Source organism: Bombus fervidus, chromosome 3 (genome assembly GCF_041682495.2).
Source record: "Bombus fervidus isolate BK054 chromosome 3, iyBomFerv1, whole genome shotgun sequence".
NCBI lineage: Eukaryota > Metazoa > Arthropoda > Insecta > Hymenoptera > Apidae > Bombus > Bombus fervidus.
The window spans coordinates 19,022,327-19,049,068 of NC_091519.1; the positions used below are offsets into that span (position 1 = coordinate 19,022,327).

Below are 26,742 nucleotides of genomic sequence, written 5' to 3' on the forward strand. Positions count from 1 at the left end.
TTTGTTCATTTGCAAAATAAGATTGTTTCATTTAATTCCATTTGCAGGTTTACGATAATCTTCTATAAATTTGACTTCTTCGTTCGACCGATGAATCTAGAACAACTATTTTCGTAGCGTTCTATCGCTTTTTTTCGAATCGCACTATAGAGTAAGCGCTTACTTTCGAGTAACTGTACGGCTCTGTACGAACGCACATTTCTGTGTTCGCCGTGTATGCTCCCACCAAAAGCATCGAGCGAAGAAACGTGTGTATAGTTCGATCGTTTGACCGTTAGAGGCGGTAATTCGTGAAGCGTACCTCTGGCCAAATTTATCTCACGCTCATTGACAACCATCCTACTCGTCTCTGGTCTCTATCTGACACTATCCGAATGGACTTAGGTAATTTTTGTAGCAGACGAAAAACATAACCTTTTATGTCAAGACATTCGATTGTTATTAAAAGTTCGGATGAATTAGAATAAAGATTATTTATTGCCGTATGCATAATGGCGAATGACAGGGAGGTACTGAGAGAAATTTGGGATGGTAAAATTCCTGTTTGCTTTACGCTTGATTCCGAGGAAATATGTGAATTACAAGGACCCGACCCATTTTATCTTATGGTGCCTAGGTTAAGTTATTTCCCACTCTGCACAGACAAGGTAAATAAATAATATAAATAATATAAAAGATATGAGTAAAATGCTGTCAGTAACAATTATCTCTATAATTTTTAATTAATCCATTTTACACATCTTCTTTTTATTAGATACGGAAACATTTTATAAGACATATACAAAGTGACAGTAAGCAGGAGCACGAGATGTGGTTAGAATTTAATGGTATCCCTCTAAAGTGGCATTATCCAATTGGCGTTCTTTTGGATATCTATTCCAATGACGTTGAATTACCTTGGAATATCGTCGTTCATTTTGACAGGTTCCCAGAAAATGTGCTTATGCACTGTCAAAATAAGTGAGTATATATGCAAATAGTCGTATATCTGTTTCTAATAAGATACTTGATTTGACGAGACGTTTGAATTTCAATTATAGAGAAGTAGTCGAAGCGTATTTTCTCTCCTGTATAAAGGAAGCAGATGTATTAAAGCACAGAAGTCAGGTTGTATCCAGTATGCAAAAGAAAGATCACAATCAATTATGGTCCGGTTTACTCAATGATAAGTTTGATCAATTCTGGTCTGTAAATCGAAAACTTATGGAGGCTAGTAACACGGAGGAGGGTTTTAAGTATATACCATTTCGATGTTATACGAGCGAGGACAAATATGTACAAAAACTTGTAAAACCTGTAAACGAGGAAGGCCAAAGGAAGACGCTGAGGCATTTGCTGAACGAAGTATTCCCAGACAATGAAAATGGTAAATATTTATTTTGTTTGTGAATATTTTATGAGTTTTATGTATCGTTTTTTTTTATATAGTTACAGTGTTCACTCATGGTATTAACCCACCTTTGGAAACACCCTTACAATGGATGTCAGAACACATGAGCTATCCTGACAATTTTTTACACTTAGTCGTGACATCATAACCCACAATGAAACAGCCAATTGTCTAATTATCAATGAAATCGTGAGTTAAATGCTGTTTTCTCTCACCAGTATTACTGGTATTTTAATCAAGATCGCTTTACTACGGGTCTTTTTAATCTTACGTGCTTTGTCGTATATTTATTTTATACGAAATCATAAACGACCCCCTAATTTTTCCTGGAGGATATCGGTTAAACGCAAAGCTGTTACTGTTGCTTATATTCTTGTAACGCACGAACATACCCAAACTCTGTCGTAATGGCAACGTTGGACTTGTGCTAAAATCGAATCGATATTGGACCACGTTTATCATAGATCGATCGGATTGTAATTCAATTCACAATATTGTATCCGGAAGGAAATACATTGTATAAATATAATTATATAAATATTTAAAGAATCATTTATGTATATATACGTATTAATTATGATTGTATTGGATATCATATAAAATCAATGTGAATATCTTAGGTAGGGAATGAAAGGAGGATCGATTGCTATCTTACTTTAAAAAGAGAGAAGCGAAGGGAAGGAAAACATTAAAGACACCAAACTATAAAATAGAGACATGGTCGTTTAATTTACAATCGAGAACCATAATTGGGTCGTAAATTAGTTTATTGCACAGCTATCTCGAGGCTTTCGATATATCCTTAATATTTGTGAGGATATGGTACTATCGTTACGAGTTGCCAAAGAGCCGACTGGTCTCCGCACAATAACAGGATGGTTTCCGTAGCTACTATATTCCATGGTTCTGCGACTCGTCCCAAAAGTTAAATAGTTAACAAGTTCCTTTTTACTTTGTTGCTCCTGAAATGTAGAGATTAACGATGCATTGAAATAATTATTGCTCGGAACAATGTACAAAACCATATGCAATGTGTTCTTAAAATACAATTTATGTATTAAAACGATTCTAAGTTGAAACAGAAGATTAATAAAATGTTGTTTCTATATTTAATTACAATTTAAATATGACGTTTTTAATTGGTAGACCTGTGCGTCGTAAATCATAAATAATTACTTTAAATATGATCAGAGCAGCGTCTTGGTATCTCTTGTGAATCTCTTCCTTGGTCACTACGGCCTTCGCTTCGGGCGATTCATAGCGCTCCGTCATTTACAGCTCTTTTTTCAATGGTCTTTGTATAGGAAACCTGTAACACGTATTTCAAATCGATTTACAAATTACGATGTACAAATGGGATCCGCGATTGTACGACACGACGATCATCATAAAATGTACTGTGTTTAACGAACCAGCAAAATCATCGATCGAAAGAAGTGTACGATCTGTCCCTCGAAAATGATTGTCTACCAAAAGAGAAGAGAGATAAAAGACTATGGGGAAAAGAGGCATGTTCCGAGGAAAACGAGAGAACGAAAACAAGCAGGAGAAACGATGGAGAGAAGGCACACGTTAGTCTAGGGTAAAAATAAACTCTGGCTGGACTTTCACAACGCAGTAAACGCTGTCTTCCAACTATTTTCAGAATTAATATTCTCTACTTTTTCTTTCTCCTCAATTTTGATTAGCTACGCAATTTGATCGTTTCTTTTTCCTTTTCTCGAGAAAGATTCTCTCTTTTTCCCTCCTTCGACGCTATATTATTGTTCGATCAAAATGATAATAGTCGAATGTTTCTGCTACCTTTTTCTCTTTAACGTTTACGTCTAACAGATGACTCTACCATGATTCTAATCGAGTTCGAGAACGTGCAATCTATATACCGATAAATTGAACACGATGCCCAACTTTTTCAAACAACTTTGTTGTACGGACGATGGTTGATAAAATACGGTCCTGGTCGGCGGTTTCTAAAGTCGCTGACAATTTATAAGCACTGTCTGATGGTATCGGCGGACGGACAAGAAGTACACGGTAAGAATAATCAGCGAAACTTGAGACTTTGTCGTCACGCTGATCTTTAACTCGCAAACAGAGAAGACACGTTATTCGTCTATTGGAATGAAGCCAGAATCTTTTTGGTATCCCTTTCGAACTTCCGGTTGAGAACGCCAGACGCGTGGAATCCTGTCGTGAATTTTTTAGCGTTGTAGACAGTAGCTTATTACCTTTGAATGCGAAACGATTTAGCAAAAGATACAGTGTTACGCGGTTGTACAACTTACTGGGAGCAAATTAACTGGGTCCACGCAATCGTAACTTTAATTCGAACAGATTCATTTGCAAGGTTACACGATCGAAGTAAATATGTAACGTTAGTATGAATTTTCATGTGCATATGCCACTGTACCCTTCCTAATTGCATTGTAGCAGTCGGTGACATTTATTGGCGTTGATTGAAGCGTTGCATCAGTCATACTTTGATTCAAGGTCTGTTTTGCGCGCACACGGTGGCCTCAATAAAAACGAATCGCGATTTAATATTAGGAACTTTCGATAAACATCGTTTATTCCCTAAATTATCGGCTATTGAATCGGCTAGAACGAACACCACTTACAAACAGAGTTATCGCGGATTTCATTTTCTTCCCATTTGCAATGTTAATCATGCCAAATGATTTTAAGCTAATTACGTACCGGGAGAACGCAATATGGCCTACAATAAGAACGATAAGATATTTAGTAATCTTTCAAAAAACCGTATAGAGAAGTATCGATAAATCAGTGTAACTGTGCTACCACCGTCGATAATAAAAATGCCTGGACTATACCATTGACGTTAAGAGCTTCCATAAACCTGTAGAGGGATTCAAAACTTGTTTGATCAACGTCATTCGGGATATTACAATTTTAAATAAGCTGTTAAAGTCACATTTAAATAGGAATGCAACAATTAGTACAAGTTTATCGCGCGAAACTAATCGCGCTTCCGGTTTAATTATCATGTATTCCAATCCAATTATGCGTCTACTCTAAAGATATATAGGAATATATGTGTTGCATCACACGCATGTGTGCAGCTGTCCGCGCTACATTTTTTAGCCCCTGCTACATAAGTTCAAGGAAACAGCCAATAAAAACAACAATTCAATTTTTCTGCTCGCATTAGTCTGCTGCATTAACGGTGATTTATAAATAAACATGTAGCGTTCACATTGTAAAAAAAAACTCGTCGAGTTTTAAGAATGAGAAGACATTTAGCAATTCAAAAAAACAACTACGATAAGTTAAAGATCTTTTACGTCATTTATCGACACAAGTGCATAGCCGATGAACAGCAACTGCATGGCGTGCAGGCAGGCGTGCGATTGCGTGCCTAGAAAGTTTAGCGAGTACGTGTGCGATCGTCGATCCTCGGATACTACCAATCAACCACGATAACGGAAACAATGCATCGGTCGCATCGATTGCAGATCGCGCGACTGTATGAGTGCGCATCCGACGTGACTACTTTCAGTATACGAATCAGTAAGTTGACTTGTCCTTATCTTCGATATGACTTCAGTCCTCGTTCAAATGCGACAGAATTATTTAAAAGCATCGCGGAAAAGTGTACTTTAACGATAAATGTAACACGTGTGTAACGCCGATATTTCAAAATATCACTTGAAATTTCGAACCGAATGACGTTGACATATTGCAAGCTTGTATCGCAGTTGCAAGTTTTAAGTTGAATTTAGCGTAATTCGAGATAGAAGGTTGCAGTAATATTTCACGAGTTTCTTCGGCGTGTGAAACGTTTCATTAGATAAGATTACCATCTTTGCTGAAAAAGAAAAGAAGAACAATCGTTTGAACAATAGCAGCAATCATACCGATTTGCGACATTTTTCTTCGTACGAGCTTTCAACATCAAACCTCTTCAAACGTACACCCTAACGACATAAGTTATTCGATTTATTTCTCACCTTATTTCTCGAATTATTTCTCAAAATATTGGAACTTTATTCGTATTATTGTCGTAAAAAAGAAAGGCACAAGGCAAAGGAAAATTGTGGGGTCGATAAGACAAAAGTTACTTTGTAAGCCGTGTCTGTTATTTCCTCGACTGCATTTCTAATTATATTCTCGTCCTCGATGTATCGATACGTCGCGTAATAAATAATGGGATGAAACAAAATCGAGATCAAAGACTGTACCGCTCCCTCGAAGTCAACTTGTAAATCGACGTGTGTATGTATCTTTGTTCGACTCTGTCAACTTTTCTCAAATTATCAGTTTCCCAGTTATCTCGAGACGCTCAGTCTGCCACGCGTGTAAGCGCCTCTGAGAAATGTATATACATAATCAAATGCGTTTTCACAATCACGTAATCTCGTACGATTAGAATTATCTAAAGCTACAAAAAAAAAAAAGAAAAAAAAAGAAGGAAAAAAGAAAAGGATGTACTGATTGCATTATATTTTCGATGGTGGCAAAACGTGATACAAAAACGGTTGCGAATTTGTATTCCACGATAAACATATACTGCGTAGTCAGGGTTAAAGGAAAAGGTCGTACCGCTATAATTAAGTTATTACGTTAAGTTGTCAATTACTTTCAAAAATGAAAATAATACACGAAGGTTTCTTTTAAAATAGTCTCTTATATTTTCTCTCAAATTCTCATAATCTACGCGTGTGTATATAATACAATATTTAATACAGTAATTTTTGTTTCTTCGAACGTACAAAAGAAGTGAAATAAACGACAGATTCATGATGCCTGTCTCACCGTACATTAAAATCGTTCTCAAGCATTCTCTCTCCCTTTCTCTCCGAATAAATTCAGTCTCTCCCTCTCACGCTGTCGCTACGTTGTTCTCGATGAATCACAATAGCGGATATGCTTGGTAATCGGTCGAATTTTGCCGACAAATTGAGAAACACGCGCGGATCGGCCGATGCGCGGAGAATATCGTTGCTTTCGCCGCTGTTTTTAACGTCCGCATGAGAATTTCGACCGTACAAAGCCCTCGAGGCTAGGTATCAACGATTCTACGATTATCACACTTTGAGCTGCCTCTCTTGGCGAGGGAACCCGATTCGTTCGTTTCTAGCTCTCGATCAACCCTCAGAACGAGTTCACGTTCGACTAACACAATTTTCCATATATCATCCGGATGATTTATGATCGAATGCGAATTAAATGCCAACCGATTAGAATGACCGAAGATGTACAGTGGACGAGCGGAAGGTATATATTAAAAAGGAGAGGGAGGAAAAAAAAAAAGAAACGAACAAAAGTATAATCTATCGAATTTATACGACAACTAGATCGATCTGGTTTATTCAATTAGAAAACACAAAAGAGAAACAAAATGGTGGTTTTGACGCGTCGAATTAGCGACCAAATAAATAAAAGAATAAATGTGAATACTGATATTATTACACGCTTGGACGAGTCACCGGTGTTCTCTTTCGCGGAGCGTATCCTTGCCAACAATCCGCACGGGAACGCTTCTTTGCCGCGGAGAGGACGTAAAAATACGTGGCTCGTTCTAAGGACGCGAGACATTTTGGTCCTTGATTCCTTCTCGCGCCAGCGAAGCTATAAGGCACGAGCGATCTTTAAAAGGCACCGGGCGAGTTTTCAAGCGCTTCGTTACATACAATTTGATCATATTAAAATATAATAATTATGTATACATATACATATTTATTTATATATATATATATATAAAGTCACTTTGTCTCTATCGTTCAACACTACATATATATATATATATATTTCTTTACACATATAAGATACACGAGCATTATGCTTACAACGTAATTATTTGTGTGTGTGTGTATGTGTATGTGTATGTATGGTTTGTGTATATACATCGTCTCCCTGCACGTGGGTTTAAAACGTGGGGGTTCGCCCACGAAGTTTTTCTCCCCACTTCGAACCAATCGTTCGTTCTCTCCGTGTCTCCTTCCCCTCTCTTTTACTTTCTGTTCACACAGTTTGATGCACTTAAAAAATATTGCTTATACAACGCTTTATGCCTCGTTTAATAGACTCTTGTGGGCTGTGCACATGGAACACACGCGTGCGCGCGTTCAAAACGCGCGCCGACATACACGCAACCACGCATTTATTTCTCGCGCTATCGAACACGCACGCTCTCTCTCTCTCTCTATCTATCTATCTATCTCTCTTATACACACACACACACACACACACATTCTCTCTCTCACGTCAGTCGGTTCGACAGTACATTTATTATGTAAAACGTTGTTATGGCATTATGTAATTCATTATGGCTTAAGATTACGCTATATTTTATTGTACATTGCCACCTTGACCCTATCGGCGAACGCGGACAAGGTTAATACGGTTTCTTCTCCCACCTTGGCGATATTCGATTCTCGAGGTTTATTCTTTGTCAAAGAAATTCGTTAAAAAGATGTCAGTTGGAAAATAGATAAAAGAAAAAGATTAGCGGTACGTTCGGTAGATGAAATTCCATCTACCAATAGAGGTAGGCAACCGGAGGAATTTAGTTTCTGCTCCGTGGAGGCATGAATCCAGGTAAATACCGTTGACCCGTGGCGTAGCACTATCCACGAGAAACGCAAGTGCATCTTTCTGGTTGATAATACACGCGGCTATCGCAACGCGTGAGATTAGTTGCGCTTGGAACGAGCTCGATTGAGTCTGAATATTGAAACATTGACGTAACTGCTCTGTCTGCGATGGTAATTTACAAAATTGCCCTTCTTTGCCGCGACGTGCTCAATTGCCGGATCGCAGAACATTCGTGGAACGCTATTTTCGGTTTCCCATCCGAGGGAAACTTTCTCGCCGGATCGTACTCTATTTTCGCAGACCGTGGGGCACACGCTGTACGCGTAGATTATCTCGTTCCAATCGATTCGGGCAGATAGCGATCGATTATCAGACGCAGAAAACGGAACGAGGCATTTCCGAGTTTTTTTTTTTTTCTTTCGCTTCGCGACCGACCGCTGATTCAGAAACTTTCTTCGCTGTGATAGCTCGAAGGTCGTCCGACGATAAAAATGAACGCGTTATCGACTCGAGAATCGAAATAAGCCGGCGGAATACCAACCGGAGAACGAACGCATGAAACGATGTAAACGCGTGAATAATTTATAAGAATAATTAAGAACATTACTCTCGTGGTTTTGTACCGCGAACGAGCGCGCTAACCTAAATTAGAATCGCGACCATATTCTCTAAACACTCGATGTTATAACGACGTTGAGTCCCTGTGTGATTCTAATTTCTATATTATATGTATATGGTGGTGTAAGGCACGCGAATTTTACGGAACGTTTTCGTGTGTGTCTTTTTGAAAGTCTCCCCGTACGATCAGTCTCGTATCCCGACTTGGAGTATACGTATATGTGCGATCAACGAACGAATCGTTTCGACGTAAAACATTGGATTGTCAAAATTTCATCGATCAATAGCAATAAAAATATTTACAATTTATCGCAACAAATACATATTTTTAAGTTTCTCCACGCGGAATCGATTCGCCGTTTTACATTCCCTTTCTATCCTTGTCGATTTCTTAGCGGAATCGAGACACAAATTTGTACAAAATATAGCTCTATATACGACTAAGTGTACGTGTAAGTTTGTTCTAAATTGGGCTACACGTTTGTTCTAGGATCAGCGAGAATAAAGGCACGGATGGCGGCCTCGAAGGGAAGCGTGTACGGCGAATTTCTCGCAAAGTCCTTCTTCGACATTTCGTCCCTTTCCTTCTTCCTCGGGATCGCACGTTCGATATAAAAATAACCAATGACGATGCTAGAGCGTGAAGATCGAACCAAATTATTATCAAAGATGAATCGATATGTTCGAAATCCGAGTTTACTCGGCTCGATCTTCCTATACCGTCGTATATACATATTTACAGAAAATTCGATCCAGGATGAAGGAAACGAGATACCTAAGGAAATAAATCGCCTGGCTGTTCGAGAGGGGAGAGAGTTCCGGAAAATTAGAGAGGAAAAACTGAGACGAAACCCTGTCGTAATACTTACGCACCATGCGTGGCACACGGGTGCGCGTATGGAAGAAATTATTTGAGCAATTAAACGATATTAAGACATAGATCCTCGACTGAACGCGAAACGAGAGAAGCGGCGTCGGTTCGTGGAAAAGTCCACCGGTGTCGCGACGCCGATCTGCTTTTACCAAGAAATCGAACCGGACTCGAAAAAGAAAAACCGATAGCCGTTTCCCATGGTCGATTACGAATCGAGTGTTTTCCGCGAAAGCAATTGACGGCGAAATAAAGGCGGTGTCGGTCGTGGTGTTGCGTTGCGGAACGGCACGGTGCCGCGCGCGAGACCACGCTACCGAGTTTTCCTCGTGATCGATATCATACCGAGACTGACATAATTCCGTAATTATAGCGAGCACACTCGACCTCTAAACGGCCTAGCCGATAGCCGTCGAACGAGCTAATCTCGTCGATAAAGCCGGCGCGAGAAAAAACTTCTCCGTGTGTGTACTTCTCGACGATTTTCATGGGTGGGGAGAAAGAGGGAGAGGAGAAGGGGAGGAGCGAAGAAACCTTGCGGAGGGCAACGGGAGAAAAAAGACCAGATCCGAAGAAGTTGGAACATGCCGAACGAAGACGCGACCGTGTATAATCTCCTTCCATATCCCGGCTCGTCCAATGGTCGATTAAGACTTATCGTGATGTATAACGCGACACCGATGATCGAGGAAATGATAAACGCTTACGTGGCATACGACGTGTCGTAGATCACGTACCGATCGATCCTGCCCGGCCAAATCCTTTGTGGAAGGTCTTTTGTTTTTCAACGAATATCTACGAATCGATTCGAAACGTCCTTGATACGGATAAAATATTAAATGTAATCTTTTTTTGTTTCCGAATTAAATGTTAAACGTCGATAACGATTACGTTCAACGGAGATATCGGTTTTGAAAAAATTGTTTTCGTATCAAATATAAACTCCTTGACATTCGATTAATTTGGATGAATACTATCCCGTTAAGATAGAACGAACCGTCGCTCCTGTTTCGCGCAATCGAGGATCAAACGTGATTTACCAATTAAGTGTAATGAGGACTCGCTGGATACCTAACAAACGCACTCCTGACCTGTGGGAACTCAGTGTACGGACTTGAATGAGTCCTCCAGGATACCGGCAATCTCAGGCTTAGCTCGAGAGCATAGTCGTGACCCCTGCCTTCGTTCAAATTACAGATACTTTGGCAGTTGTTGTTGTTGTTCACGATTATACTCTGGCTACTGACTGGCGACAAGCCTCTTTGGATCGCGTGTTCCTTGATGGGTTTGGTCACAGGATTGTCCAAATACGGCTTGAACAGAATTGCGTCTTTCTTCAACGTTGGTCCCGGTGGCGGCGGAGGAGCGGTTGACGCCGGTGGTGTTGGCACGGTGCTCGATACCGGCTCCGTCCTCGACGGAGAGGCGACGACGAGCCTCTTTGGCTTCACCAAACATAGCGGCGTTTCCTGAGGAGGCACTTCGTGGCAGGTGTTCGTCCTGATCGGGTCTTCGGCTTCCAGGCAGAGCCTCTTCGGCGACGGCAGAGTTTCGTAACAACAGGAAAGCGTGCAGTGCTGTCTCTTAAACGCCGAGGACAATTCCTCCGAGTGCTCGGGAGCTGAGGTGATCTCCGAGGAATATTCTCGAGGCGAATAACAGTACAGCCTGGTGTGCGAGTTGGAGTAGCAAGATCCTCTTAAGGAGGTTTCCTGGTAGCACGAAGCGACCGGTGTTACGACGTGGCCGTCCATGCAACAGGCGAGATTGCAAGAAACGACGGGCTCGTTCTCGGAAGATACATCGACCGCGGCTGGATGCTGGTAGTACGGAAGATGGTGCGAAGAGGAGGAACCAACGTCGCAACAGTAAAGAGGCGGAGGCGATCGCTCGAACTCGATTTCAATTCGATCCTGCGATAAACTCGAAACGTAGTTCGACGTCCTCAGATCTACCGGTGAGTCACCGGAAGCGGCATCCTGGATAGGGCCGAGCCGTTGTCTGGAGTTGCCACGGAGGGCGATCTCGCCTCGTAGTTCCGTCTCCTGCCCGAGCCACTTCTGTACCTGACGACGGTTTATGCCAAATTTTCTGGCGGTGGCACGTTGATTGCCCGCCACGCCGACGTCTCGATGAAAAGCGTCGAGGACGTCCAATTTGAATCGAAGGGAGAAAGATCGTCGACGAGCGAGGTCGTTGGATGAATTGTGGCTGCCGGAAGAGCAGTCGAGAGGGTCCATCTCGCTGTCGGAGCAACTTGTGCTGGATCTACCGGAGCTGACTTGTTCCTGAGGGCTCGAGGGTAAAGAGTACCCTTCTCGATCGTGTACGGGGCTTATCGGACAGGAGTCGGCGAGTGTCGAGGCAGCGGCAGGTGGTCGTTGGTAATCGACGTACGAAGACGCGACAACGGCTTCTCTTGCTTCTTCCACGATCGGTGCTGCGACATCCTCCTCCAGCTGGATCTCTTCCTTCACCATCGCCCTACCGATTTCCGGTTCTTCAGCGATGTTCTCCGTTTCCTTCTCCGCGTGGATACGAACCGCGGTGGTCGTCGTTTCTCTGGACTCTCTCTGGTGCTGCTGCTGCGCCGATCGGTGATGCAGGGACGGGATCGACTTCTCGGAATCCAACGTTGGTGACGCGTGTGCGTGTGCGTGTTCGTGGACGTGCACGTGCAAGCATGGACTCGCGGAGGCCCGTGGGGAATCGAAGTGAACGGACATGGTGGAGCTGGAGCTAGAGTTGGAACCGGTGCCGTTGGCTGGATACGAAATGGGCGAGAGAGGGATCCTCGAGACACCGGGGGAACTCGTCGACTCGCACGGCCCTGGCGTCGCCGCCGAGTCTGGGCTCGCTCGTTCCGTCTTTATCATCGACGGCGCTAGCAGCGATCCGTACGACGGCGGTGACGATGATTTCCCGTCCATCGACGACGACGAATCCACGTCCCCGTAATTTTGCTGAGTTCGATGACGATGATGATGAGTAGCACTAGGTGTCGACGAACGATGTCGATGTAACGACGATGTGGCGATCGCGATCTCGCTGCTAGCCTCGTTACCACCGTATCGATGGTGTTCCTGATGAACAGGTACTCGATACGCCGTCAGAGTCTGATACACTTTCGCTTCGTTTCGACCGTCAATAAAATTTTCGTGTTCTCGTTGGCCGTCCGAATTTAGAACGTAGTAGGTGGATTCTTGATCTGCGCGTGTCTCTGAGTAACCGTGAACGTCCACCGTTACCTGTACTCGATCCTCTGTTTCCCGACAAGAATGATGCTGCTCGGAATTGCTGGCGGAATATTCTTGATATCCGAGACGAACGGGCAAAACCGGCGCCGTCGCTGTTCCAGATTGGGAAGCATATTGGGGCGAAGAGGGTGAACCACCATGAGGAGGATGAGAAAGAAGAGGTGGGGGCCCTTGCTGTGTAGCCAGCTCGTCGCCGTGCAGTCTGGCGAGGCTGAGGTTCAAGGCCGGCGCTGCTGGAGTCACGGCAGGCCCCGTGGCTTCCGTCACGGTACCGTCCGGCTTGGAAACACCCACGGGAGAGATCGCCGCTGTCGAGACCACTCCACCACTGGTATTTCCAGTCTCGGCACAACTGTTTCTCAAATTATCCTCGCACTGTAACCATTTTTGTATTTGACGTCGATGAATCCCGTACTTCCTCGCGGTGGCACGCTGATTTCCACGACAGTCGATGTCGTTTCTGTACGAATCGAGAACCTTGAGCTTGAAGGCCGGCGCAAATATCCGTCTGCTTCCCATTACACCGACCGATTTCCTCGCGTTCTGTTGCTGCTGATGTTGATGCACTGATTGTTGTTGTTGCTGCTTCTGATGCACCATTTTCACTGCTGTGTTTCCCTCACCGAGCACTTCGTTTACTCCATGAGCCATAACGCGTGTTATATTTCACGAACCGAACTCCTTCGCAGCGTGACGATGACCGTCACGTCGAACACGAGAACGAGAACACGACGATGAGCTTCGAAACCGGGCACTGCCAACGACGCACGGGGGTACCTTAACGCGTAACATTGCACGAAGTGGCCTGGCCGCGCCGCGCACGGAGTTCCTTTTAGGTCTTGGTAGATGCCGTAACTAATTTTCATCCCCACCACCGGCGACGAATGCGGCTGCTTCCCACTGAAACGATCTTTCCCTTCCCCTCGCACGTCCCAAGCTCGCTCTCTCGCTCGTTCGCCCCTTGCCGCGCGTCTCCCTTCTCGTTGCCGCACTCTCGGTCTCTCACCGTACTACCCCCACTCTCGCATCGACCGTACTCTCTCGCTTTCTCTCTCTTTCCTATCACCGATCCATTCTCTGTCCTTTACTCTCCGTATTCAGTAAGCGCCCCTCGACGTCCCGCATCCCACTCGAGTAGCACAGGCGCTAGTCCACCGCCGTCGGCCACCAGTCATTCTTCTTTCTTTGCGCCACCGACCTAACCTCCACCAACTTCTCTCTTTCTACGGCTCTCGTCATCCTGCCTGACTGCCCGCACCCGTAGGCGCCCCACCCGCCCCTCCCTCCCGTCGCACCCTCTCGCCTTTCTCTCCTCCCTTTCACACCTCAGCGCCGTAAAACTCCGCCATTTTGTGTGCTCACTTCCGTTAATGACGCGCGCGGGAAACGTCACGCCAGCGTGACGACGCTCTCGGCGCCATGTTGTCTGCTGTACTCGTCTGACTGCCTGCCTGCCTGCCTGCCTGCCTGCCTGCTTGCCTGCCTCTGCCGTTTGCTCGCTCGCTCGCTCGCTCGCTCACTCGCTCGTTGCTTACCAACTCTCGGCTCGCACTAGCCAGCATGGAGCCGTGATTTTTGTTCGCCTTTCTCCTAGTGCGACTCGATCGTGTCTTTTCTCGGCACTCGCTATACTAGCATATGCTATGCAGAATCTCTTCCAATGTCTATGAATTGCGATCAAATCGAGTCGAATCGAATCAAAGCGTCAAAAGAATTGTGGACGCGCGACTCGACTCGACTCGACTCGACGAGCTACGATGTTTTCTCGCGCGGCTGAGATTAGGCGTGTTATCTAGGTTAAATCGTTGAAGACCTACGTCAGACTTCGCATACGGTACGATTCTTGAAAGTTTGCCGTACCGAGCGCCAACACAGCGACCGTCGTCTAGGAAGTTTTATTGGCATCGAGTAAGGGGAAAGGCCGGTGAGGCAAGGGGATTTTGACTTCCAGGAAAAATGCCTGTGGCCGTGTCAGCTTTGTCAGGTAGTGGTAGGTTTCGTTAGGGTTGAAGTACCGTTCCTATTATAATCCCGGTAGGGTAATATGATCTGTATTGTTCTTTGCTAGTTATTACTAGCATTCTACCGACTTACCGTTACCAGTCACTACGGTGGCTATTCATAGTTTTCGTCGCATTCTTATTTTTCGTTTCTCGAATGCTCGTCCTATTCACTTCTTGGTTATCACTGAATGAGATTTCGAAGCGTGCATACGGATCACACGTTCCTCGCATATACGTAGTGGAATGAGATCATGTTGTTTTTGTGGCGTGAGCCGACAGTTAATATGTTTAGCTTTACGCGCGGTTGCCATGTCGCTGAGCCGCACGTAGGCCGCAACGTATACGGACGCGGAGAGACCTGCAAGCAATGACGCAAGCCTCGTGTTAGTATATATGTACTTTGGAGAAACAGGAGTGAGAGAGACGGGCCTTGTAGAAAGAAACGAACCGAGGCCTCGTAAATTTCCACGATTCGCGCCACTAGCAGAAACTGAGACTCGACCGATCCTCCTGTCGTTCCACGAAGGAGCACCCTACTGCGTTTCTAAGAATCTGCCTGCTTATTCTCGCTCCGTCGATCATTCCAACTCCGAGCCGCTTCTAAATACATCTGACAATCATTAACATCGCGACGAGAGGAACGTGCCTCCTGAAGCGATACGACCTTCGCATAGTTTCGCGAGCGTGTCTCATCTTTTTGGTATTTTATGCTTGTCGTTCAAATCACGAGATCGTATCTTCTTTCCTTTTTTATCGAACTCAATGTTGTTCTCCTCTGTCATCGCACGTCTCATGATCGTAGTCGAGCTCTGGGTGTATGGAAGAGAAGCGAGAGCAGAGCCGATCGTTGAATAATATCGGTAAGAGGCATAGCAGTAGCAGACCGACAGTCGCCTAAGTACGCCACGATGGCTGGCACGTTCATCGGATTTGTCCTTGGGGCCGAAGGTAGGTGCAGCTCGAAGTCCGAGGACGTGGCAACGCAGCGGCCAGGCTCCCCCTCCTTTGTCCGCCGGCCGGTCTTGCCAGACAGGGTGTCGCCAGCTCGGTCGGCTCTGGCCGTCCGGGTTGCTACGAGGGGAGAGGGGAAACGAACAACCCGATGGTGTAAAGGGGCAGGGGGATTCTGTGGGTTAGTGTCTGTATAAGCGTGTGACGGAGCAAGCATTAGGGGGAAGGAGCACGTTTATGAGAGGGAATCGTTCCGAACAGATTACACGGGCGAAACGGAGAAGACCGAGAATAGGAAGGAGAAGGAAGGAAAGAGGGATCTTGTAGTTCGTAAGGTCGAACGTGTGTGCGTGTTATACGATCGGTCGTGGACCTACATTCACGCGGGTAGCCATGTTTGAAAACTCGCGTCCCGCTGGAATGTAGCCTGCAGGGGCCCCATCGTTGATTCCTCCCCTCCTCTCCTTCCTCAACGTCACCCTATGCGATTCCCCGGTTCAAAGCTCGACGACGATACTCGAACGCCTACCTTCCTCAGCACTGGTCCTCCTGGGGCCCTCTTTTCTCTCTCTTCCTCTTTGCCCTCCTATGGTTTCCTCTTCTATCTGCCCATCCTCTCGCTCTTCTCGTCTCTGCGGCGTTCCATGCTTGGCGCCCCAAATGGTCGCGTAACCAGAGACGCGCCTCTGGCCTGGCCTGGCCTGGCTTGGCCTGGTCGCGCCAGACTTCTCGGCGCCCAAATGATGTACGCCGACCATTCTCTTTCCCTCTTTCTCCCCCATGTTCGTTTGCTTCGGTTTCGTAGCCTTCGCTTTCCTTGCTCTCTTTTCACGCATTTGTACTTGTGTGCGCGTGTGTGCGCGTGTGTGTGTGTGCGCGCGCGAGCGCGCGACAGTCAAAGGACGGAGTCACCGTATTGAAAGTAAGAGTAAGCGAGACAAGACGCTTCTATTTACCATTGCTTCGACTTGCAACACCTCACCTTTGAGTTCTGTGTACCATACTTATACTCATATAGCCCTTACCTACCTTACTTGCGGGGCAAAAGTCACGCGAGAATACCAGCGTAAAAGAAAAGGGCGTACCGGTTGCAATTCCTTGCAAAAAAACGCATTAGACAATTCTCTCCGTTATCTTTGTCCGCGTTACACGGGTATAGAGGCATCGTTCAAGGCTTCTTGGCAAACACGAGACAAGCAGTCGCCTATGATACTTATTTTGCTCGGACGATTGATTGAATCCTGTCTGAGGCTGCACTGTCCAAGTTTTCGTATAATTGGCTTCTGTCCAGTACGTAATATCACTTTGCTGTGTATACGTATACGTTTCGAACGAGCCTCTGTCAAGCAACAGACTTTGTTCCTTCATTCAACTAATTATACCTTCGTTTGTCTTTGTTTTTGGGCCTTATGATCGGAGTTGGAGAAGAAAAGTATCAACTCCGTATATCCTACATCGTGTAGTATAGCGAATAATTGTAGACAATTTAAGACGATAATACGTATGTAAGTTCTTTTGTCCAGAATGAAGAGCGGCACTTGCTAAAATTGCAGGTCCGAGTTTATAACTTGAGTTTATTTACGTACATGCTAACTGGGAGAGCGCCACACGTGCACCAAGCACATACAGTTCCATTGCTACGTGTTGGTGTTTGCGTTGTATACGTTATTCTACGTGTATATGTGTGAACGCTTGTGTATTTTAAATCTAGTCGCATAGATGAACCGTAACAGATTGTGTGTCCGTAAGAATTTCTAATCACAGCGGGGTTTCGATGTAAAATTTTGAAGCTTGAACAATTCGTAACGAAACGAATTTAGTGCATCAGAGAACGAAACATGTCGCCTCGTACCTTGACAGATAAAAGTAGCCCTGATCATTATCTATACGTATACGTAGGTTAAGCGTCACAGTTGGTCGCATCGCTCGTTTGCCCACGTACGAATGCAGAAATATACCTTCTCCGTGGGCGGTCACACGATGGCGCCTACTCGCGCATACCTGCGCATACCTGTGTGAGCCCGAGGCTAACCTCGCAAACTCTTGTTTCATCGAGATTCTTCGATTCGTTCCTTTGCACAATCCACTCGCTTTCTTTCGTGTTATCGTCAAGACAAAGAAGGATGGAATAAAAGAACAAAAAGAACGTGTAGAAAGAAAAACGTTATCAAGAACGAACGCAAGGATCGAAGTGCACACGAGTAAGTGAAATACAATAACGCCCACATTTGCAACTCTACGAGAAACGTACACATGCTAACCTTTATCTTATCATTGGCGAAGGCGTATCGAGGTTGACGAGGTTGCCATGCGTTTGCTTTTGATACGACGATGAAAGACAACGACGATGCGGATGACCACGATTCGAAACGATTACTAGCATCTTTCGTATTTGGTTTTCGCGAAAACCTTGAATTCGAACACGGGGATCGCTACGGGTGTAGTCTCCCTCTGACCTCGATGGTTACCGCCTCGCGATTTGCTTTATCGACCGAGCGGTAAAAAATTAAAGGATTAAAAAGCCACGTATTATCCGTTATTTGCTTTATCGACGTTCGAATGCTACTTTTGATCCTATTTTTCATTCAATTCTTTTCTCACTTTTTTGATTTATTGATATTATATCGATTCGTTTATTTTCTTGCGCTGTTTACATATCAATGTATATGTATGTAGAGTTTTTTTAATCACATTAAACTGTTCAAGACCGCTCATGTTACTTCAGCGTTTTCAAATGTATTTTTAATCCTCAAATTAGATTAACCATGAAGTTAAATGTGACCAATGATATTCGCTCGCCGTTCAAATGATTCAGTAGTTTCATTGGTATTGCAAAATCTCTTTTAACGAGCGGCTGAAAATATCTATCGTTTAGATAACCGCTGTCTTCGAGGGTCGAGAGCAGTTAAGCTCGTTAAATTTGTTATCGATTAATGCTAGCCTTTGAAACCTCATTAAAACATGACTCGTCATCGATATGCAGTTCTGCGGAACGTCTACAATACACCGGATACGTTGAAATTTACACGTCGATTACAATTTGTTCTCCATTAAGGATAAATATGTTTTTCATTTAATTCACTCGACGCTTAGCTGGTAAATTAAAAAAATTCGATCGATCGATTTACGTTAACGTTACAGAGAGGATTTAAAAATATGTTTTCGATGGATGCAATTGCACTCTATTTTTAGACAAAAATTCCGTAATTATTTTTATCTAGAGTCAACTGACTATTCATCGACAGCAACCGTATCAAGTGATTCATATTATTACTTGTCGCAATAATAAACTCACACACGTGCATCTTTAATACGTGCTTCTACACAGCTCGATTAATCACAAGTTCGAACCGATCGTTGGCCGTCGACCAATTGTTTTAATTTGTTTACACGTCTGGTTGTTGAGGAATCTTGTGGTGCGATTGCGGATAGCGATTTCGAATGCATATTGCAATAGAGATTTGTGAAATGTTATCACTAATTTATCAGATTATTTGCAATCTAACAGCAATTCGCGTAACGTAACCGCGAATGATTAACCATCGAACAGAAAGAAAGAGGAACAGGGTGTTTTGGAAATTGATCTTCGTTTAATTATTAGAACATTCGCGTACATAAATAGAGTACAAATACATGTGATATTGATGCGTGTATGTATGTCTTCATCTCAATACCTATTACGATCCAATAATATATACATTTGTATTTTTCCATTTCTACCCTTGAGATTCGACCCTTTTTAAAATCCACTTTAATCATCACGCCCATAAACGAAGTCAGGAACAATCAAGAATGACATACGGAGAAAGTTTATGGATGCTTGCATGCACTTGTTACAAGTGTATTGTCCCTTCCCTCTTCTTTTTCGATCCTCTGAAGCAATGCTGCGAGAATATTTGATGCAATTTATACAAAAGTATGATCGATGTTGCTAATATTTCATGCACTTTATGATTGATATATAATTCCTCGTGCGTGTGAATTACGTAAGATATGGATCATTCGGGCTTTATCAAAAATATGTTTCAACATCGATCCTACACAAAATTTTCATTAAAACGGTTTACTTGTGTCTGTCATTTTGGAGCGATGGTGTCATTTGTTTCAAGGACCTATAACTACGATGGAATGGAAATTTAGTGTGATTCAGTATTGGAATATCTGTGATTCGATATCTAGGATCAAAGTATCTGCACCTAATAATCTCGAAAGCTCGGTTTTTCACGCAGTTTGTTTCGAGCGATCAACATTTTCATCAACTTCAATTTCGTGACCAGAGTTCATGCTAGACTTCGTGCATTAATCTTCCAATTACTCGGAACGTTGAATTTACCGTTCGTCTTTTTGTACTGCCACGGTAACTGTAATCTTTCAAAGATCCTGATAGTTGATTACATAAAAACAGGGAAGACAGTTCTGAGTGGTCGATAAAGGCGCCAGTACGACTTCAACGGCGTATCTATTAATCGTGATGAAAAAATGCTCTTTCTCGTTCGTTCTCTTGTTCTTGCTTCTATCTATGCTTACATGCTTCGTTTATTTTCTACCTTAAACGCTAGTTGTATCGTTAGAAACGTTAGTGAAGCGTGAACCTTTAAATATCGCTAGTCTTGATACGGGTTATAAGTAGATTTCCGTGGGATATAAAATGTGGCTAGGGCTGTGCCGAACGATATTTGATCGAGGAGAAACCTATCTCGTTCGGCAACAACCTGAAAAGTTCACAGAGATTGTATCGAGCAACGAAGGGGGGAGATAATTGTCGCCCGTTACACCTTATTTCCCTTGCAACCCGATCAGAAGTAGCCCTTAAGAGATAAGACAGTTAGCTGTGTCTAAGATGTCCTTAAATAAAGTGTACTTATTACAACGTTTGTCGTCAGGGTGTCCCTGGTTGTTCTTAGCGAAAAGAACGTAGTAATCGCGGATCGGGGAACAATTTTCGTCCAATCGACGATCCTCGATCAAATGTATCATTTCTTTTCTCGATACGAGGAACACGACGTCAGAGGGACGTCCACGCGAGGCGTGATTCCTTTACTTCCCATAGTTTCATCGTTGTCGAGAAAATGGATGTTCCGCGACTCCCTACGAAATATTGCACGCAAGATCCCTGCGATCTTCGACCCATGCGATCTAAAAGATCCGATATGTATGATAAATATTATGTATAAATGAGTGGAATGTCAGACGTAAAATGCGTAAGTGTAGAGCTTGTCCCGTAAGATATTCTGAAATCAACGTGTCTACCTCTGTCGTTGTATACGACATCGATCCTCAGCTGTATGTAAAACTAATCCCCCTTTCGAGGCGTTGCACAAGCGGCGAGCCTCGTGATTCTCGTCACACGCCACATCGTTTAATGTCGCGTGTCCGTGTGAAATTATATTTAAAGTGTTCTATAATGAGTGTGCTTTAACATCGTCAATGAAATGATTTTCTTCAGAGCGTTGCATAACCGACCTGTGACTTCCGCCATGTGCAAGTCCTCGATTTAACGGCGAACAATAGATCTTCGATTTAGCTTTCTTTTTTTAGAGATACTCCTTGTTTTTCCTCTTCTGTTTAATTTTGCCTCGCCTTTCTAACGTTATATTCATCGTGAATTATGCTCGGAAGCTTTGAGGGTAAGGGGCATCTGTGCTGCGATTAATTAAATTGCTTCGCGAGTTAAACGCAACGTTCGAATATCATGTTCTCGCCTAATGTATAAATGATAAGTCCTCGATAGTAACGAAGCATCGCGACAAACCCGAAACCGCGTCGTCTGAATGAAAAATATGTTCGCGTAGCCCGTATGGAAACACGAATGTTTTTACCGCACGGTTGTTAGCTTTGTGAGAGATGCGCGAACCGCGAGTAATATCGAGAATGACAGCGCGAAACTGCAAATTTTCCATGCGTCTACACGAACACGTGTCCATCGGGTTCACCGCATGCTATCTCTTCTAACACGTATGACGCGTTACGCGAGGTGAGTTTGCACTTTATCTGGAGTTTTCCTTGTCGCTTCTTTCGTCACCACCCGAGCATCTCGGTGGGTCCTCAGCCTAGATGGGAATTTTTCAGGGCATCATCTTGCGAGGTGACAGCCATTTCTTCATGTAGTAACAAAAGATCGTGGAAATGTAGATAAGAACCAACAGGGCGCACGTCACTCCTAGAATGAGTACCGAAGTCTTCGTTGGACAGGGCTCTATTATGGTTACCGTTTTGTCTGGAAAATGAAAATAAATATTTTTTAGGAAATATCCTTTATAATATGTCGGAATAATTCCAAAGAAAAACGAAAACTTCAAGACAATTGAAATCGTCTCTTGCACAATTACCGGCTTCGTTGAAGTCTATACTGGCGTCACTCTTCAAGAAGTCTGACTGTTTCTCGTCGCCAAAATCGAGAACAAGGATTTCCTGAGACAACGTCATGTCCTCTGCTTTTTCCTCGGTGGCATTCGCGATGCTTCTTCGACGCCTCTTACCCCATGATTCCACCGACTCTCGTCCCCATTCGCAGACAGCCTACAATCGATCAAACATCTTCGTTAGTCGTCGGCGAAATGTGTAGAGATATATAAGTTATGTTCGATGTTCGTTCAATCACCGGTTCGCACGGTCCCAAACAGTACTTGACGTTGCACTGGAAGATCACACCGTAAGACTCGGTGAATCTAAATGCCTCGTAGACAGATTGAAGAGCGTTTCCGTCGGGCGTGAAGCTTGGGAAGATGGATGGATCTACTGGACATCTGAAAATGAAATAATTACTTGTTCAAGTAACTTATTAACTATTGCGACAATATTTTCTGCATACAAAAATTACCAACCCTTCGTCATCGATGATCTGGAAGGTACTTTTTGAGTCTTTGGCCATGGCGACGCAACTTCTTGCGAAAATTCCATAGGGAGCTATGGATCGAAAAAAGAAAAAAAAAAGAAAAAAGAAACGAAGGTCACGACCAGGAACATTAAAATCGATGTATCTCGACGTAACGACGATAAAAACTCACTGTCTTCCGGGATTTCGATTCTGAATGTTAGCTTGTCTCCGATACGGACGGTCTCGACTTCCCTGGACCTGCTGTCGAGAATACGGATCCTTGGTGGAGGGGCTTCCGGCGCGCTGGTGATACTTATCATTTCCGGGTCCCTGATAGGCATCATCCCGAATGTGATATTTTTGGAGGACATGTCGTAAGTGCACTTCACTTTGTATATCTTGTCCGCCTTGGTCATCACCACGGAATGATGCTGGAGGACGACCGTGTTCGAGTAGATGCCAGTCTGAAAACCGTCACGCTGCCATAGTGAACAGAGAGTTTGAACAGGATTTAACGACTCGAGCGGATACATGGCCAGAGTGTGAACGGGTAATACCAATCACTTACCACGCTCTGGGTGTTACAGTCCTGCCCACTCATGGTCAGGTCGAGCCTGAAGAGATCGCTATTAATCACATCAATGTTGCAGGTCTCCGAACGGCCGAGAGCGTAAATGCGACCATTAAACGGCTTGTTCGTACGAACTTGGACGGCAATTCGCGTGTCTTTACAGTCCACCGATACTGCAATAATATTTTACGATCCGTTATTTTCAGATTCACGATAACGAGGATAGCTCCGAAGAATACTTTGTTATTTTTCGTTCGATTAATAGCATATTCCTCTCTTAGTTAATGTCTGTTTAATATGTACATACCGTCGTAACAGGTACCAGTTTTATCGCAGTTTATGTCGTTTCTCGTGAGGTTATTGATGGTGGGGTCTTCCGTGGTCTCGAAAACGACTGGCGGATCCGCTAATGGTCCTGTTCCCTCTGAGGATCAATTTAAATATATCGAACGATGGGCTCGATCATACGACGGAAGAAATATAATGGAAATTTCTCTCTTACTTTCGCAATAATTCTCGAAATAAGTTCCAACTCTTTCTCCGTTATCGATCAGAGGTCGTTCCGCATTGAGGTACGTGGAAGGCCCATCAGGAAGAGTCCAGTGATCCAGATGGAATAACTGACAATTGTACGCCGATCCTTGAGGAGCACCGCGATAGAGGAAAGATCTGCAGAGGAACTCGTTCTCAATTTCGCAAGCCAACCTACACGCGGATTCGCTCTGAACCTGCAGCTCTTTGTCCGTGTAATAATGTAATCCCGCGTATTGCGCGACCTTATCGTCGGCCACTCCGATTCGTGGCATCTGAAAGTTCCTCTGCGACTTGCACGCTTCTTTCCCTGAAAATTGCGATATCTTGAGTAACTTTTCTCATCCATTCGTACGATATATTTTGATATACGAATGTCTGTTGCGTCGTACCTTTCAAGCATAGATTTTCGAAATAATCCACGCCCTGAGCGTCTACAAATTGCACATACTGGCCGGTCGTTCTTCGATCGGAATCGCTCAAATGACATTGTAAAGTCACGTAGTTGTATTCGACGGAGCGGCAGGTGAATCGATGTTCGTTCAGACAAGCCGCGAGACAAGCCTCTTTCGTCGACGTATAGATTAAAGCGTTGTCCAAGCCACGAATCATCTTGTTTGGAACACGTTCGAAGGACCATGGTCGCAGACAGACGTTCTCTGAAAAAGTTGGATGAGAAACGTTAAGAACGTTTCAATTTCAAGTAGAGGAAATTCAAAAGAGACCCGAGAGGAACGTTGTCTCGTGCCATATCGTCGTTGTATAATTTTATAACGAGCGAAATGTTTTTGTTTATAGAGAGGCAGAGCACGTGCGTACGCCTGACCGCAGACGCGACGTTTGCACACCTGATGAAGCACATGCAGGCTGCTGGGAGTTCTTCCTTACGTAACGTTCGAGTATGCCACACGAGCCTCATATATCGACACCTGTAGCTACGCGAGAAACGATCGACGTTGGCATCCTCGACATTGCAACATTTCATACTTCAAGAGTCCTATTAACAAAGCGTCTACAGCGCACAGCGTAAATAATATTTCTACGAATTACTCGAGATTCCTCTTTCAAACTATTTTCTGAAAGTCAAGGCCACTTCAAGGTTGTTCTTATTTTTAACTCCAAAGCAGATACGGAGTTGCGTGTAGGACAGGACAACGTCCGTGAAATATGGTAATTCGTATTCGTGGAGAGGGGAGCACGGTTGCGTGAAAAACGAAAAGAATGCGAGGCGTACGCTCGGGGCACGGATCGTCGATCGAGGAACAGTTATACTATATCCGGCCAGTCCGAGGAAGTGTGGCGAATTTCTCGGTTGGCCGATCACGCGAGCGTGACGGCCGCGAGACGGGCACGAGCAGCAGCGCGCGCGCGTTGCCTCGATGCCGAAATCACGAGTGGAGAACATGTGACTTGGCAGATGGAACGATCCGCCGCTTCGTGACGCACGACCGCGCGACTTTCAGCCGAGAAACGAGAATACACTTCGTCGAGGACCGGCCGACCGTTCCAATTTCTTTTGTTCCGCCCTCGAAACCGGCGCTAATGTCGACGAACACCGGGGACCGATGCCAACGAATCGACGCGTCACGACCACACCGATGATTCACCACGGTCGAGCAAATTCCTCGTTTCGTACGATCGATCGACGACCATCGAAATATACCAGCCGATATATTAGCCTCGTTTCTTCCACAACGACGTCCTATGGAATATAATTGTTCCATTTTTCTTTTTTTTTTTTTTTTTTAAGACTTTTTACATCTTCTGATTCTCATTTATTCGTTGGTTCTCGGTTTCTTAACGACTAAGCGATCCGATCATTCATCGATAAAGGTTCCCCAAGAGAGGAAAGAATTAAATACGAGTTTAATTGCAATCGTGCCACGAATATTACAGTTGGAATGTTTAAAAATACGCCGGCCGCTTGTTTTCAGTCGCTCGCTATTTTCAGACGACTGAAACGCGCGTACGACGATAGAGACGAGGAAACGGGCGGTGATTTTTATTCGCTGAAAATATTTTGTATACAGAGTGAACCGACGTTGAACTCTGTTATCTGTGACTCACGCGAATTCGCTAAAATTAATCGCCGTTGCGGGCTGCTTTATTTTCTCGAATTAAACTTCGGGATAGGGGAACGGAACGGGGCTCGTTGCGTAAAATTTTGCACGAGCCAAGTGCTTACGTTCGAGTTTCTGTCGTCGAGAGGCCGATCGACCGCGCCCATGCAAATTCTTAACGTGTCGAGACCTCGATGACGGAGGTCTGTTTCGTCTGTTCTCGATTATTTTAAGAGAGGAAGGATTTCGAACGGAAGTTACCAGCTGAAAAACGTGTCGTTTCGATACTAAAAGTCGCTATTAAATTTTCTTCGCTCCACGATCGCTTCTTTTTTTATAGACGCGAGGGAAATATTTAGCAGACGAAACAGTTCTCTATTTACGTTCAGTTTCTCTAGTTGGAAATTCTTTAAAATATAAATACGCATTAACACTCACAGACTATTCGTTGTATTAACCTTTTATTTTCTATCCAATCAACAGGATTATCAATGTATTGTGAGGATGACAGAGCGCTTGAAAAGAGTTGGCGCGTTTCGAGGAAACGAACGATTTCATGCGCGTTGTCCTTCGAAGCGTAAACCAGGCCCAAACCTGGAGGGTAACGTTGAAAGTGTTCGAGAACTCGTCGTTGTGAATTTTACGATCGTGTCAAGATAGTTGGCGTTATCGGAGGTACCAGCAGGCTCGTTAAACTAATATTAGAGGTTTCCTAGACGCCCCTGGGATCTTTTCGACGCTTTGAAAGTGGCTGCAGGTACCTGTTTACAACGGCGACCGTACTTAAAGCATCTTCCGTACTATCGAAAAGGTACCGATAAATCTTTTAGGTGGTTTACTGCTACCCGACCTGCCCTTGCTGGCAAATCGTATCTTTTCTTGGTGAAAATTCGACCGCCTATACCCACGCAGTATGCGGCTTTCGCATTAGGGTCTTAGGGATTTGGCAGCTCCTCCACGCTCGTTTCTCGAGTACGACGAACAATGGACGAGTGCACTGTACGTTTAGATATTAGAAACGTTTTATTAAAATTCAGTTTCGCGTTCTTCTTGTTGTTTTTTTTTTTTTTGTCAATTTCGATCTTCCGTTCGATTTTTTCCTTTTTTTTTTATTTTTA

The 26,742-nt window shown here is 44.1% G+C and overlaps 4 protein-coding genes across 15 annotated transcripts in view; 1 reads left to right on the forward strand and 3 right to left on the reverse strand.

Annotated features, from left to right (window-relative positions):
* The first annotated feature begins 208 nt into the window (after nucleotides 1–208).
* On the forward strand, nucleotides 209–2,515 carry Atg5 (autophagy protein 5). Its single transcript, XM_072000289.1, has 4 exons — nucleotides 209–647; nucleotides 755–960; nucleotides 1,041–1,366; nucleotides 1,429–2,515. The coding sequence occupies exons 1-4, from the start codon at nucleotides 492–494 to the stop codon at nucleotides 1,536–1,538; spliced, it is 798 nt and encodes a 265-aa protein (XP_071856390.1). The 5' UTR covers nucleotides 209–491; the 3' UTR covers nucleotides 1,539–2,515.
* Nucleotides 2,094–18,036, reverse strand: LOC139985681 (uncharacterized). Of its 8 annotated transcripts, none has more exons than XM_074111642.1 (3): nucleotides 17,907–18,036; nucleotides 2,567–2,699; nucleotides 2,094–2,352 (listed from the first exon to the last, which is right to left on the reverse strand). In XM_074111642.1, the coding sequence occupies exons 2-3, from the start codon at nucleotides 2,660–2,662 to the stop codon at nucleotides 2,152–2,154; spliced, it is 297 nt and encodes a 98-aa protein (XP_073967743.1). In that variant the 5' UTR covers nucleotides 2,663–2,699; nucleotides 17,907–18,036; the 3' UTR covers nucleotides 2,094–2,151. The 8 variants fall into 8 exon arrangements, with proteins under 8 accessions (XP_073967743.1, XP_073967742.1, XP_073967748.1 ...); XM_074111641.1 differs by lacking the exon at nucleotides 17,907–18,036 and adding an exon at nucleotides 4,009–4,125; XM_074111647.1 differs by lacking the exon at nucleotides 17,907–18,036 and adding an exon at nucleotides 4,088–4,112.
* On the reverse strand, nucleotides 6,016–13,929 carry LOC139985678 (uncharacterized). Its single transcript, XM_072000282.1, has one exon. It carries the CDS (start codon nucleotides 13,340–13,342, stop codon nucleotides 10,478–10,480), a length of 2,865 nt encoding a protein of 954 aa, XP_071856383.1. The 5' UTR covers nucleotides 13,343–13,929; the 3' UTR covers nucleotides 6,016–10,477.
* A 1,179-nt stretch (nucleotides 18,037–19,215) lies between the features above and the next one.
* Nucleotides 19,216–26,742, reverse strand: part of Tyn (trynity) — a 36,750-nt gene continuing 29,223 nt past the window's right edge. For 3 of the 5 annotated variants that reach the window (XM_072000284.1, XM_072000285.1, XM_072000288.1), the window contains exons 4-12: nucleotides 23,957–24,223; nucleotides 23,536–23,874; nucleotides 23,341–23,457; nucleotides 23,031–23,206; nucleotides 22,653–22,941; nucleotides 22,470–22,551; nucleotides 22,247–22,391; nucleotides 21,975–22,164; nucleotides 19,216–21,862 (exon numbers count right to left, since the gene is read on the reverse strand). In XM_072000284.1, the coding sequence (XP_071856385.1) occupies nucleotides 21,711–21,862; nucleotides 21,975–22,164; nucleotides 22,247–22,391; nucleotides 22,470–22,551; nucleotides 22,653–22,941; nucleotides 23,031–23,206; nucleotides 23,341–23,457; nucleotides 23,536–23,874; nucleotides 23,957–24,223 (1,757 nt within the window). In that variant the 3' untranslated portion in view covers nucleotides 19,216–21,710. Of the gene's footprint in view, nucleotides 21,863–21,974; nucleotides 22,165–22,246; nucleotides 22,392–22,469; nucleotides 22,552–22,652; nucleotides 22,942–23,030; nucleotides 23,207–23,340; nucleotides 23,458–23,535; nucleotides 23,875–23,956; nucleotides 24,224–24,412; nucleotides 24,550–26,742 lie in introns of those variants that run through there. The other 2 variants (XM_072000287.1, XM_072000286.1) reach the window with 2 other exon arrangements.